We start from the raw sequence: 16,155 nt of genomic DNA on the forward strand, positions 1-16,155 counted from the left end.
TTGTTATGAATAGTTAGGTAGGGCAGAGAGCATGTTACTGTGAACAGTTCAGTGACAGGGTTGTTCTTATCAGAATCAGCAGCAAACCAACACCGACAATGATAGTTCAGGTATACATGCCGTCATCACAAGCTGAAGATGAAAAGATAGAGAAAGTACATGAGGATACTGAAAGGGTAATTTATATGTAAAGGAAGATGAAAATCTAATAGTCATGGGGAACTGGAATGCAGTTGTAGGGAAGGAGTAGAAGAAAATGTTACATGAAAATATGGGCTTGGGACAAGGAATGAGAGAGGAGAAAGACTAACTGAGTTGTGTAACAAATTTCAACTAGTAATAACAAATATTTTGTTCAAGAATCACAAAAGGAGGAGTATACTTGGGAAAGGCAGATGATATGGAAAGATTTGAGGTAGATTACATCATGGTCACACAGAGATTCCGAAATCAGATAATGGATTGTGAGACCTACCCAGCAGCAGATATACACTCAGATTACAATGTATTAGTGATGAAGAGTAGGCTGGAGTCTAAGAAATTAGTCAGAAAGAAGTGAGGCACAGAAGTAATAAGGAATGACAAGATACGCTTAAAGTTGTCTAAGGCTATAGACACAGCAATAAGGAATAGCTGTGTAGGCAGTACAGTTGAAGAGGAATGGACATCTCTAAAAAGGGAAATCATAGAAGTTGGAAAGAAAAACATAGGTACAAAGAAGATAACTGTGAAGAAACCATGGGTAACACATAAAATACTTCAGTTGATCGATGAAAGGAGGAAGTACAAAAATGCTCAACGAAATTCAGGAATACAGAAATACAAGTCACTGAGGAATGAAATAAACAGGAAGTTCAGGGAAGCTACGACGAAATGGCTGCAGGGCAAATGTGAAGAAATCTAAAAATAAATGAGTGTTGGAAGGTCTGACTCAGTACCTAGGAAAGTCAAAACAACCTTTGGTGAAATTAAAAGCAAAGGTCATAACATTAGGAGTACAATGGGAATTCCACTATTAAATGTAGAGGAGAGTGCGGATAGGTGGAAAGACTACACTGCAGGCCTCTATGAGGGGTAAGATTTGTCTGATGTGATAGAAGAAGAAACAGTAGTCAATTTATAAGAGGTAGGGGATTCAGTCTAGAATCAGAATTTAAGAGAGCTTTGAAGGACTTAAGATTAAATAAGGTAGAATGGATAGGTAACATTCCATCAGAATTTCCAAAATCATTAGAGGAAGTGCCAACAAATGGCTATTCACGTTGGTCTGTAGAATGTATGAGTCTGGCAGTATACCGACTGACTTTCGAAAAAAATATCATCCACACAATTCCGAAGACAGCAAGAGCTAACCAGTGCGAGAATTACCGCACAATCATGGAAGAATGGAAAAGAAAATTGAGGATGTGTTAGATGACGATCATTTTGGCTTTAGGACAGGTAAAGGCACCAGAGAGGCAATTCTGACGTTGCGGTTAATCATGGAACCAAGATTGAAGAAAAATCAAGACACATTCATAGGATTTGTCGCCCTGGAAAAAGCGTTCAACAATGTAAAATGGTGCCAGATGTTCGAAACTCTGAGAAAAATAGATTAGCCTATAGGGAAAGATGGGTAATATCCAATATCTACAAGAGCCAGGAAGGAATAATAAGAGTGCACGGCCAAGAACGAAGCGCTAGGATTAAAAAGAGTGTAAGACACGGATGTAGTCTTTCGCCCCTACTGTTCAATCTCTACATCAAAGAAGCAGTGATCGAAGTAAAAGAAGATTCAGGAGTGGAAGTAGAATTGAAGATGAAAGGATCAGTGACATGATTCGCTGATGACATTGCTATCCTGATTGAAAATGAAGAAGAATTACATGAGATGCTAAACAGAATGAACAGTCCATTGAGTACAGAATATGAATTAAAAAAGAAGAAAGTAATGAGAAGTAGCAGCAATGAGAACAGCGAGAAACTTAACATCAGGATTGATGGTCATGAAGTAGATGAACTTAAGGAATTCTACTACCTGGGCAGCAAAACAACCAATGATGGATGGAGCTAGGAGGACATCAAAAGCAGACTATCACAGGCAAAAAGGGCATTCCTAGCCAAAAGAAGTCTGCTAGTATCAAACACAGGCCTTAATTTGAGGAAGAAAATTCTGAGAATGTATGTTTGGGGCACAGCATTGTATGTTAGTGAGACGTGGACTGTGGAAAAAGTGGAACAGAAGAGAATCAGAGCATTTGAGATGTGATGCTATAGACAGATGTTCAGAATTGGGTTGACTGATAAGGTGAGGAATGAGGAAGTTCTGCACAGAACCGAAGAGGAAAGGAATATGTGGAATACACTAACAAGGAGAAGGGACAGGATGATAGGACGTCTGTTAAGACATCAGAGAATGACTTCCATGGTACTGGGGGGAGCTGTAGAGGGCAAAAGTTGTAGAGGAAGACAGAGATTGGAATACATCCAGCAAATAATTGAGGATGTAGGTTGCAAGTGCTACTCAGAGATGAAGAGGTTGTCACAGGAGAGGAATTTGTGGCGGGCCGCATCAAATCAGTCAGACTGATGACCTAAAAAAAAAAATGGTGAAAGTGTTCCTGTTAGCCCCAAGGCAGAGCAGATTGCGGAGAAAGGATTTCACCCCAAGGTGACAGGCCTGGCCTGCCTCCCAGGAACAGCCAGGGAAGAGAGGGCCTGAGGGTCATAAAAAGCAACATTAAAGGATCCACTGCCAACTAAATAAAGAGATGTAGAAGAACTGCCAATTTCTGGAGCTTAATACGTTTCGTTGGCGAAGCGTCTGCCATGATACTACCCACTGTGATCAGGGGCTCCCTCCACAGACGCCACCCAGCCACAGCAAGTGCTGTCTCGCACACTGGCCATTGTCAGGGGTAGCAATGTTCCAGAATGATGAGCAACCACTCCTATGCATGCAAAGGGAGACAGCAACTCAGGTATCAAGAGTGTGATACTTGCATTGTCAGAGGGCTCAACCAAGACTGTACGTAATGACCTCACCACATGGACTTGTTACTGTGCTGGATACATTGCATTAAACGGACAAAGGGGTCAAGGAAAAGATGGAAGAGGCAGAAGGGCACACGCCAAAGGCGCTAAGTAAGGAGTTCCTCTCTAGTTGGTTCGCGCTACTGAGACAAAATGGGGGACCAAACGCCAAAGGGAGACCGAAACCGCCGAAAATGAAAAGTGAAAAAAATACAAAAACAACAAAACAGTAAAGGACAGCAGAAACCAGGACGGTAGCTGGGCCGACGTAAGCAAGGACAGGAAGGGGACAGAGAGAGGGGGGGGGTGGGAGGGAAGACAGGGGAAGGAGTAAGGACAGGGAGGGGAGTGCATAGGGAAGGGAATGCAGCCTGTGAAGGAAGAAAGGGCCGCAGTGTGTCTCATGTGTGCTACACATGAACTCATGGAAGATTCCTGGGAGAACTAATTGTTCTGAGGTGGACTCAATCACAAAGGCTGCAGCAGCAGTCCAAATAATCAAGTTTAGTTTGCAGTTAAGGCAGGATTTCAAGAAACTCCTGACTGAACTTAATTCAGTGCGTTCTTACCTTATTTTTTCTATTATGATGAAGCAACGCACAGAAATTGCTGCAGAGAGCATTGAGTTAGGTAATGGTTGACCACATTAAAATGTAGCACAACGCAATGAAATATGCACAGCAAGAATAATCGGACTTTGTATAATAAACAATGCCATATCCATATTTGCACCCTTCCTCTTAGAGGACGGAGGCAAAGATGTATATGGCAGCATGCTGATGGCGAGTCATAATAGTAGTGAGGCACCTGTGGCACTAACGTGTTTTGTTAGAGCAGGTTGCCTTCATCAGGGGAAGTATACATTCAGGGGCAAACCTATTGTTCTCTTTTGATTCAAAGTCCTTAACCTATTCTTCTCCCTGGGGATAACGAGTCCATTTGAGGAACCTCCCCTCACCATTCCCCCTCCCAATCCTCGTCCCAACCCATGCAGAAACCACCAACCCTCCCCCTTCCCCCTTGCAGATACAGATACACTTTCACACCTGAGTTATTGCATTGTATTACAACAGTCTTTATTTAATTTCATTTTCCTTCCCACAAAAAATTGTCACATTTGATGACCGCTGCTTTAAATGGTCAAAACCCTTGCTAAGGGTGCAAAACATAGCCTGAGCAAAGTTTTTCTCCACATAATCACTAAGCAGTTTTTTAATCAAAGAGTCAACAGCATGAACTGTAGATTTGCCCTTCATAAAGCACAATTATGGAACAGAATTTTTTTTATTATGTTTCAAATGATCTTGATCATTAGCTGGTAACAGATGACAGATTCTAAAACTCCAGATAAAACTGAGGTCAGTGATATTGGGCGATAACTAGAGAAGCAATTTCCTCCTTCTTCTAAATGGGCACAACTCTAGATAATTTTAATACATCTAGAGATATACCTTCATTTAAATATTTATTTATACAATAAATAAATGGAAATTCTATCCAATTATCTTTGTTAACATATTACTAGAAAGAGCACATATATCTACTCTGTGAGAAGGCCTAAAATTATTTACAATACTTAAAACAACATCTGGTGCTATCTCTGAGAAAAAAATTATCTTTCAATGCATAGCTTACATTATGAGATAAAATACAGTATCATAAGGCCTAACACTGCTTTCACAAATTTCATTAACAGACTGTATACAAAAATTATTAAATTCGACTGGTGCTACTCTTACAGCCTGTTTTTGTTTACTTTTGGCCACTGATTTTATTGCACTCCGTACTTCCCTGCATTTATTTTTGGATGATTCTATTTCAAACAAGTTATATTGTTTATAATAGAGGGAAACATTCCACATGGGAAAAATACATCTAAAAACAAAGATGATGTGACTTACCAAACGAAAGCGCTGGCAGGTCGATAGACACACAAACAAACACAAACATACACGCAAAATTCTAGCTTTCGCAACCAACAGCTGCTTCGTCAGGAAAGAGGGAAGGAGAAGGAAAGACGAAAGGATGTGGGTTTTAAGGGAGAGGGTAAGGAGTCATTCCGATCCCGGGAGCAGAAAGACTTACCTTAGGGGGAAAAGAGGGCGGGTATACACTCGCACACACACACATATCCATCCACACATATACAGACACAAGCAGACATATTCAATACTCATATACTCAATATGTCTGCTTGTGTCTGTATATGTGTGGATGGATATGTGTGTGTATGTGTGTGCGAGTGTATACCCGTCCTTTTTTCCCCCTAAGGTAAGTCTTTCCGCTCCCGGGATTGGAATGATTCCTTACCCTCTCCCTTAAAACCCACATCCTTTCATCTTTCCCTCTCCTTCCCTCTTTCCTGACGAAGCAGCCGTTGGTTGCGAAAGCTAGAATTTTGTGTGTATGTTTGTGTTTGTTTGTGTGTCTATCAACCTGCCAGCGCTTTCATTTGGTAAGTCACATCATCTTTGTTTTTAAGTTGTATTGTTTCTTAGCCTCATTGACTGTGTGCTTCTAATCCTTTTCAGCTCTTATGTCTCACAGCTTTTCCATATCTATTTTATGTGGGCTTTAAAAATCTAAATATATTAACGATCTGTTTGACATATTGGTTGTTATATCATATATTATTATGTCTATGCTTATATGTGTTACATGTATTGGTATTGACTTTGCATTTGTACTGAGGAAAGTTGGTCTCAAAAGCATTTAAGAAAGCATGAAAAGACTACATTAACAGTACACTGACAATTATTGTTAAACAAATCTTTCCAGTCATAACTCTTGGGTGAAACCATAAAATTAGAAATTTTGTCCTGTATTATTGGTTTTGTGATGACAACTTTAGGCTCTCTCAGCTCTTTAGACTTCATATCAAGCCTATTTACATCTACTGACAGTGAATCACTATCTGAGAAAGTGAAAACAGCTACATCACAACACATTAAACCTCTAGTAACATCTGTAAGTATGTCATAAAGACAAGTAGTAACTCTCGTAGGTTTACAGTTAGTACAATTAAACTTTACTTGTCTTAATAGATTTTTAAATTCATTTACATTGTGTTTACCTTCATTACATCAAATACATCATTTATGTCGCCACTAATCACTTTACTAAATATTCTCCACTGAGGACTATGAAAACAAATTTAATAAATTCTCAAATTTTTCTAAAAAGATTGGTGGATCGCCACTGAGTGACCTATAAAGTTATACAATAACAATTTTAGATACTCAAACTTTAAGCCTGTATCTTCAGAGTGCAACTCACTAGACTAAAAAACTAGATCTAATCCACTACTATTACTTATTATAATTTTCTTAATATAAACTGACACACCCCCATGAATTTGCTGCTCTCTGCTGGAACTATTAAATAATTGGAAGTCATTTAATATGTGAAAAGAAATTTGATTTCTCTTACACCAGTGCTCACTCAAATGCAATGAATGGAACATATTCTCATTTGAAAAATCATTTAAAACTAGATATTTCCATTCATACATTCAATGTTGCGATAGCCTATTTCAAAGCTGATGAATAAGTTGTATTATAAGGGCAATTATTATTCAGTCACTGAATATAAACTTTAACTATTTATTTCTACGAAATACCAGGACCATGAGAAATCTGTTGCTTGTTAACTTCTGGTTACCACAGATCTTGTTGACCGATAGTTGTTTGGCCTGAGGAGTGTCTCACACCAGTAAAACACCTGACTGCATTGTCGTTTCGGATCAGAAATCAGCATCACATGACTAGCTGTTGTACATGCCTGGCTGCAACGACAGATGAACAGCTGCTGTGGAACTCAGTGAGCGAGTGGTATATGATTGTATGTTTGCAGCTATGAAATTCATGTACTTTTCCCCATTTTCATCCCTCAGTTATTTGTATGCACTAAACAAATTAGCTTGTATTATGAAATGACTGACTGCTATTGAAAGGAAAATATGGTGCTAATTACACTTCAGTTGCACTCAAGAAATTTCGCCTGGCAGAAAGAAAGTGTGTCATTGCTATTTTTGTAATACATGTGTGTGACCTCCCTTGTAGAAGTAGACTCAGGATTAAACAGTAGTCAACATTTATTGTAATTTATGTGACCAAGTTGATTATTATTGTGCATTTAATACTGAGAAATGTATTATACTATTGAAGCTTTTCTCACAAAGTAATACAAGAAAACATACTGTACACTACTGGCACTTTGGGGACTACTTTAAATAAATTTCTATGTCTATTTTAAATGTAATTCTTACTCTGTGCTCATAGTTTACTTTAATGTTGTATAATTGTTTGTTTAAATCCAGTAAAAAAACCTTCAAATTTCCTAGACACTTCTCTGTTAGTACTTGGTATATGACACGAAACACTTATATTTTCTAGGCGTCCGTATTACTGTTAAAGGAAGTTCATTAACATTGTCATCTCAGTAAAGTTAGAAGTATTGAAATTTATTCAGACTAACAGTGAAATCTAGGTTACTACCAACTTTAGGGTCATGTCTGCGTACATTAGATCTTTGTGATAATGACTATCTCAACTTTTGTTTGCTTTTGGAATAGACATTTTTTAGTGTACACTGATAATACAATTAATGTTGTAAGTCATTGCTAAGAAGGTTGGCCTTTATGATTCAGTCACATATTTAATATTCCTTTGATAGCTCTATTTGTTTTCTTTTCGCACAGAAAAACTGTTAGTGTAAAATATAGTATCCACAGAGACTAACAGAAAGAAGAAAATGTTAACAGAAGAAAGTGTAGCATGAAGCAACTGTTTTTCACTTGCAATGGTTCCTAATTTGTGAAAGATGAAACCACATTCAGTAGCTTGCTATACAGGCTTCCACCTGCTGAATGTGTGTCTACAATGTCAGTGCCGGCCGCGGTGGTCTCGCGGTTCTAGGCGCGCAGTCCGGAACCGTGCGACTGCTACGGTCGCAGGTTCGAATCCTGCCTCGGGCATGGATGTGTGTGATGTCCTTAGGTTAGTTAGATTTAAGTAGTTCTAAGTTCTAGGGGACTTATGACCACAGCAGTTGAGTCCCATAGTGCTCAGAGCCATTTGAACCATTTTGAACCAATGTCAGTCCGAGATCTAGGTGTATTAACAGCCTTCTGATAGAGCATACTTATCAACTCTGTCATTGAGTGTGTAATGGAAAACGTACTTAGCATTAGCTTCAGAGTTATTTAAAATAGTGATGTAATGTGAAAAAACAATTAAGCGTAGCTATTATGCCTATTTTCTTCCACGCCCTAAATATAATGTCATATTCTGGGATAATTCAGCAAGGGCTAAGCGTTCAGAATACACAAAAAGACCACTAAAATGATAAAGGATATAAACCTAGAAACTCTGTAAGCTTCTGTTTAAGATTATTCTATACTTTTACTGTGCATTTTAGTTTATGGAGAGTCTCATAGTTTCTTCTTCTTTTTTTCTTTTCCTAGACTTACATAATGGGCAAGAAATAGCAAACTATTTAAATATAATCATCACCTTAACAATGTTGTAGTGATTTTCAGTCCACAGACTAGTTTGATGCAGCTCTCTACACTGCCTACCCCGTGCAAGCTTTTTCATCTGCGAATAACTACCGCAACCTACATCATTTTGGAACTGCTTACTGTGTTCGTCACTTCAGTAGCATAAACTATACAAAAAAAACTAATTTCAGCAGCAAATATAAATCAAGAGAAACAAAAAATAACAAAAAAGGAAAGTGAAATAAGAATAAGCAAGCGATATGGGAGTAGACAAGCGTAGAACACGTCTCAGTAACTACTTTCGGAATGGCAGACTCACACCGAGCGAAGTGGTGCAGTGGTTAACACACTGGTGACGGTTCAAACCCCCGTCTAGTTATCATGATTTAGGTTTTCCGTGATTTCTCTAAATCGCTTCAGCAAATGTCGGGATGGTTTCTTTGAAAAGGCAAGGCTGACTTCCTACCCCACTCTTTCCTAATGCCGTGGGACCGATGACCTCGCTGTCAGGTCCCCTCCCCCAAATCAACCAACCAAACAGCAGACACCCACAGCCAGTTGTTCTCTGAAACTGGGTGGGTGTAATTACGTGATATAAATTTTCGCTTCGAAACGTGAACTCAGACAGACGTTTTACTGGCGCGAGACACTCCCGTCCGACCTGTGACTTGTTCGATGAGAATCTTTGGTAAACGGTGTGTATAATCATTGAACTCTGATACCGGGGTGTTGTTCTAGACCGTATTGTTTTGAAATTGTAGTGCCGGTGAATACAGGTTGTTGGGATGTCAGGATGAATATTTTTGTTTCTCGTGATGGTAATTGACGAATAAAGTTTTTTGTATGATAGCATAACGTAATTGATTTACGAATAAAGCGTAATGTATCCAACTTGAAAGATAAAAGTAGTACTTAAGAAAACTACAGCATGGACATGTTTGTCATCAATAGGTAATGTTACATATTCATTTTTCATATTATAGTGTAAAAGTAGCCGAGTGTTGTAGTTTGTAGGATATATTGAAGCTCTTTACCTATTGCGCAATATTGCGTTTTTAACTGTACTCGCCGTACCTTGTTGTTGTACTGTTCAGAGCACTTTATTTTCATTTAATAACATTTCTTGTAGCCTATAACCATCAAATGATGACCTTTGCAAGCGTCAGATTATGTGCAAAATTAATACATGTATTTGTGTACGAACATTTAAAACATTTATCTACAAAGGTTAAAATGAAGACAAGAGTTTTGAAAAAGTATAGACTGCATATAACGGTGTTTTTCATTTTATAAATGTTTATATCCCTACAGCTACTGTTGTTGCTTCTATTTACTGTTTGCAAACATCTGCATCCTACAGTATATTGCAGCTTTTGATATCGAGTAAAATTTGCTTTTACAGTCCAGAGCAGGGACTTTTAAGGAGCATAGAATTCTGTCAGTGTCTACAGACATTTGTTTAGAGCCTCCGAGAGATGATTTTTAATTTTGTTTCAAATGCATGCCTAGTACATTATGTGCTTTTAATGGATACTCGCAATTTATTGTACCCTCATTAATGCACTTGAGTATGGACTATGATCGTTTTTAGTCTTTAGTAATTGTGTTTATTTCTTGTGTTGCAGTTATGTATTTTATAACATTTAGGTGTGCCACCCTGATGTTTTACAAAAAAAAAAGTGATGTGTATATATGTCCTATATACAGAGAGAATACAATGAGATATTTATTTTGGATAAGAGTGTCACAGAGGTCTCTGTGCCCCAGATCCTGTATCAGACTAACTGCTGTCTTACAGATCCTATATTTTGTTCAAGTGTACATGGTAAAGTAAGGAAGGCTGTCATGAGTCTGCAGATTGGTTTGAACACCAGAATGCTTTACTAGACATGGTCTTCCTGGAGATAGTGTGCCATTGCCTTCCTCCAGTTATACAGGTGGTATAGGAGTCCATACAGTTCAACATGGTCTCTGAACCAAGTGCAGGTACTGGTAATTAAATTATGAACAGACCATGTTAACAGAACTGTACATTGGGTTCAATTGTATGAGGCAAGGCATTTGTTAACACAGTGGTGTCATGTTTGGAAGGAGGCTATTGCTCTGCTCACCCATCCTAATCTATGTTGTCTGTAGTTTTCCCAAATCATTTCAGACAAATGCTGGAATTGTCCCTTCAACAAGATTAATGCTGATCATTAAACACTTGTGTGTATATGACTTGTATTTTTCGTTGTGTTAAGCTGACTGATCTTATACATCATTGTAGAGGCATTAGGGAAGCATCCAGTTCCACCCATCTGCTTTGACCCTTGATCATCAAAACGGTGGAAACACCTTCTTCCAGCATATACAATATAGTGCCAGTTACATCAGTATGTACACACGTCAACAAACACAAACAAAAATAAATTCTCACTCCAATAAAATGAAACTAGTGGGACAGCTGTGTGAAGCTAGGGGTTTAGGCCAGAGACAAGCTAACTATACAGCAATACAAAACACCCCACCATCCAAAAACAAATATTGTAAAAAAATTTCAGCTTATGAAATAATGACAGAGCCACAAAACCAACAGGAATCATCCATGTCAGTCAACCTATGTAGCTCAAAAGCAGCAGCAACAAACCACACAAAAAAAACCGCAACCATAAACTTCACAAACCTACATCTTCTTCTTCAATTGGAACTACATCCCGGGATGGGACTTGGCCTCTTCATTAATTTTCTGCCATTCCTCTCTGGACTTTGCCGTGGACCTCCCGTTACGGCAACCAACTCTGGCAGCGACCACTCCAACCTCGTCACTCCATCTCAACCTAGGTCGTCGTCCTGCTCTTCTCCTCCAGGTTCACTGCAGCAGGGTTTCCTTGCGGAATCTGTCTCATTGAGTCGCATTACATGTCCAGCCCACCTCAGTCTGCACAGCCTTATGAACTTCACCACATCATCCTCCTTGCAACAGTCGTAAAGTTCATCATTTTCTCGCCTTCTCCAGATCCCATTTTCTTATACAGGTCCAAAATCCTCCTCAGTTACTTCTTTCATATGATCTCAGTTTGTTTTCACCCTACTTTGTAATTGTCAATTTTTCTGAGCCATAAGTAAGTACTTGGCATATCAGCATTTTGTAAAGTCAGCATTTAGTCCATTCCAAAGTAGCATCGGTTAGAAGCACTTATGCGAACCATAATTTCAATAAAGGTGGTGCCATTTGCTTTTATCTGTGAGCCCAGATAGGTGAAACATTCCACTCGCTCAAATGTCATTCCCTCAAGGTTTATTGTGTGCTGTAGAGGTTTGTTAGTGCCATTATACATATACTTCATCTTTCCTTCGTTAATTCTCAGACCCATCTCCTCTGCACTCAGTTTTAGAGCTGATCTCTGTTCTGCTCATTAAATCCAAGTCATCTGCATATCCCAGCAATTGTAGACGTACAGTAGGTAGTGCCTCTTGTCTGGATACCCGATTCGCATACCACTTTTTCAAGCACCAGGTTGAAAAGTAGGCAAGAATGCTAATCTCCTTGCCTTAGTCCAGTTTGAGCGGGAAAACGAGGTGATAGTCTTGACTGCACTCGCACGGTACACTGGGGATACTTTAGGGTGACCTCTATCAAATGCACCAATTTTCCAGGCACTCGAAACTCCCGCATTGCCTCATAAAGTTTGGCCCAGTTTATTGTGTCACATGCACATTTAGAGTCAATGAAAAGGTGGTGCACACCAACATTGAATTCATTGGTCTTTTCTATTATTTGTCGGAGAGTAAATATCTGGTTTACAGTTGACTTTCCTGGTCTGAACCCGCATTGATTGCTTCCAATAATATCTTCTGCTATAGGTGAATATAATATTTAAAAGTGTTATGCCTCTGTAGTTGCTGCATTCAAATAGATCTCCTTTCTTACGCACCACACACACTATCCCTACATTCCATTCTTCTGGTAACTCTTCCTTTTCTCAGATGAGGCACACAATCTTGTAGATCCTACGATTTAGCTCAACTCCTCCAGCTTTCAGTGGTTCAGATGTTATATTGTCAGTCCCTGGTGCTTTATTGTTCTTCAATCGGTCAATTGCTTTGTTCACTTCTCCTTGGGAAGGGGGAGGTACTATGTCACCATCTTCTGGAGCGACTGAGATATCTTCAGTAGGGGACTCTGAAGCATCCAACAGTTCAGTGAAATACTCTACCCAACGCTCCAGTACTCCTGGTCATTGGTTAGTAGTGTGCCATTTTTACTTTTACACAGGATGATGTGCGGCTTAAATGCTCTTCTTTCACTATTAATTTTCTGATAAAATTTTCTAACATCATTTGTTTTTCCAATTGTCTGCAGTTCTTCAATCTGCTTTCTTTCCCATTCCCTTTTATTTCTCCGATGCAGTTTCTTCTCTTGTTTCCTTTTATCTTGATAATTTCTTACTGCTATACGAGTATATGATTTCTCAAGCATTTTCCTGTATGCCAGTTTTTTCTCCTGACTTATTCTCTTACGTTCTTCATCAAACCACGAATTCCTTTGTTGTTTTCCTTCTTTCCCTGCACTTCTTCTGCTGCTTTAATGACTGCATCCCTGCAAGCATTCCTGATCCCGGTTATCACTTACACTATGGGTGTATAATGCAAGATTCTCAGCAACCCTCTCAGAGTACGTTTTAGAGATGTCTTCATTTTTTAACTTCTATACCATATACTTACTTTGAGGTGTTCCTTTGACTTTTCTTGCATTGGGTATTCGAGGTCTTAGTTTCGCAATTACAATGTAGTGGTCTGAATCTACATTAACTCCTGTAAGTTCATACATCTAGTAAGTTTGAGGAATGCCTGCATCAATAATTACACAATCAATTTGGTTGAAGGTACGCTGACCCGGGCTACACCATGTTGCTTTATGAACCCTTTTGTGTGGGAAAATAGTGCTATCTACAGCCATGTTATGTCACACACACACACACACACACACACACACACACACACAAAATCCATTACTTGTCCCATCAACCTCACGAACAATACCCACAATGTCACTTTCCCACTCAAAACCCAACCCACTCAACTCACCAACCTTAGCCTACATGTCCTCTCCTGCAGCTCTCAAATATGACAAGCATAATAAATCTCAGTGATGCTCTTTTGCCAGCAATACTCATCTAAATGAGATTGCAGGTTGGAAGAGCACCTTTTCCCCTCCCTATAACAGATTTTATTGGCCCCTCCCCCAAATCTCCTTATGGTATTAGTGCAAGCCCCAGTGTCATAATCTTTAACTGAATACCATGGTTAACTACTAAGTGTTAATAACCCCTGTACAATGAAAACTCATCTGACATAACGGTGCTGCAGTCCTCAGTATATTCCTCAGTGAGCCCTGCTAGTTCCCTCTTACTACAACCCCGCAAAACACTGAAAAACTATCAGAATATCCACCTGCCCCGCCCCCACCCTCAAAAAAAGAAAAAACAGTTGGAGTTGGACATTTCCAGTGACGCCAAATTGTAAAATTCTCCTTGGGCAAATAAATTACTGATAGCTAGCCATGGACCAAATGCTATTATGTGTTGCATGTTGCAGCAGCTGTTTAAATAGTTAAATTTTTTATTTAGTAAAATTGTAGTCAAATAGCCATATACAGTTACTTTGCTTAACATTTTACATGTACATTTTTGTATATTCATTTATAGATTCCACTCTTTTACTGCACAGTTCTATGTGATATCGTTCACAGGCTTCATTACACAGTTCACACACGCATGTTGTGGTTGGGTCGTGATAAGTTTTGTTTTTGCAAATTAGATTATGAAAGCCGTGAATAGATAATCTAGTTACAACATGTCGCAGTTCGAAGTTTGATGCTGTCCATGAGCAGTTCGTCATTGCTTCGGTTCCATAGTACTCTGGCTATACTGTTTCTCATTTATTCTCCATGATCTTCAGTTGATTGCTGGAAGCCCTGATGTTTGGCATCATATATGGAAGTCTGATGTCTTCAATTAGGAATGTCTCTCTCACTAGCAGGTACACTAGTCTAGATCTTGTTGTCTTTGAGAGACTTAGTGCTCTCTTTAGATAAGTCGATTTTACCTTTTCTATTGTTTCTAGATTTTTTTTTTTGTCAGGTGGTCCCATATAACCTCCATCCCATAGGCCAGGATTGGCAAGATTTTTGTGTTGAATAATTTCATGGCCATTTCTAGATTGAGTAGGTGGATGTTTTTGATGCCCTGTGTTGCTATTATTGCTTGGGCTGCATGTTCTGTTGCAGGTTGTGTGAAGCATTTGGCTGTTGGTTGCAATGTCACCCCTAGGTATTTAAAGTCTGATGAGATTTTTATTTTTTGTCGTCTGATGTTGATTTCCACATTCTTGGGTGTTTTGCCTCCTTTTCTGAAAATCCCCATTTCTGTCTGTGTTATGTGTAGTTTGTGTTCACTGCACCATTTATCTATTTTCTCAATGATTTTCTGCAGCTTCTGTATATCTGATGATCCTACGGCTAAGTCGTCAGCGTATGCATATATGTATACATCTTCATTTTTTGCAATTCGCAGTACTTCTTCTGGGGCAAGAATGTACAGCAAAGGGCTCATTGGGTCACCCTGTAAGACTCTGTTTGATTCCAAAATGAGGTTCGAAAAAGAGAGGTTGTCTGATATTGTGATTAAGTTTTATTCAAGGATTGACTTAATTATTCTTGCCCATAGACTATCCTCTCCCATTATGTTCTCCAGTTTTCGGACTACAAGATCTCTTTCCAGTAGGTCAAAGTCTTTGGTAAAGCCTATGAACACTGTGTAGAACATTTGTTTCTTTTGTAACGCTTCGTCGATGTTGTTTGGAAGAAGCCTAACTGCCATAAGTGTTGATCTTCCAGATCTGAAGCCCATTTGTGGTTCTGGGAGATGGCTGCCCACATAGGCTTTGATTTTTTTCTGTAATTATCTTTGGAAACATCTTTTCCATGGCTATGCCTCTGTTCTTGTTTGTGTCTGTTGAGCCTCCTCTACCTTTGTAGAGAACATTTATTATCGAGTGTCTCCATTGGGTCAGAATTCTTCCAAGTTCAAGGCATTTGTTGAATAGAGAGTTGTTGAACATTGGGGAGCCTGTCTCACATCTTTTATATGTTCAAACAATGGAAAAACCAGGATGGGATGTTACAGTACCAGAGAAGGAAAGTTGCTAACAGTTTTTTCTGTAGCCGTGTAATTTAACTCATGTTTATTCAGACTACAGCTAGCAGAAGCTATTGTTCGGTGTTCTACATGATTTAGATCCCATTCTCCTTGGAAAAGCTCTGCTGTAATACCATAATCAGATGCATCTGTTGAAATTTTAAATGGTTCGCCCATAACCAGATGATGTAATGTGGGTGATTCAACAAGTGCTCTTTTGACATTTTCAAACGCTTCATTCACCTCTTTATCCCAAATCCACTGTACTCCCTTCCTTAATAAACGTAAAATTTTCAGGTCATTTAGTTCTTGCCCTCATATGTACCGTTGATAGTATCCGGCCATTCGTATAAATCCCTTCAGCTCTCTTACGTTTCTAGGATGTGGACATTCTTCAATAGCTTTGATGCATTCAGGGTCCAGTCTAATTCCCTGCACCCCTACTATATGCCCTAAAAACTT

General features: G+C 39.0%; 1 protein-coding gene across 2 annotated transcripts in view; it reads left to right on the forward strand.

Annotated features, from left to right (window-relative positions):
* The first annotated feature begins 9,212 nt into the window (after positions 1–9,212).
* Positions 9,213–16,155, forward strand: part of LOC124795108 (probable ATP-dependent RNA helicase Dbp73D) — a 143,474-nt gene continuing 136,531 nt past the window's right edge. For both annotated transcript variants that reach the window (XM_047258958.1, XM_047258959.1), the window contains exon 1: positions 9,213–9,463. In XM_047258958.1, coding sequence (XP_047114914.1) covers positions 9,441–9,463 — 23 coding nt within the window. In that variant the 5' untranslated portion in view covers positions 9,213–9,440. The remainder of the gene's footprint in view (positions 9,464–16,155) is intronic.

Source organism: Schistocerca piceifrons, chromosome 4 (genome assembly GCF_021461385.2).
Source record: "Schistocerca piceifrons isolate TAMUIC-IGC-003096 chromosome 4, iqSchPice1.1, whole genome shotgun sequence".
Classification (NCBI taxonomy): domain Eukaryota; kingdom Metazoa; phylum Arthropoda; class Insecta; order Orthoptera; family Acrididae; genus Schistocerca; species Schistocerca piceifrons.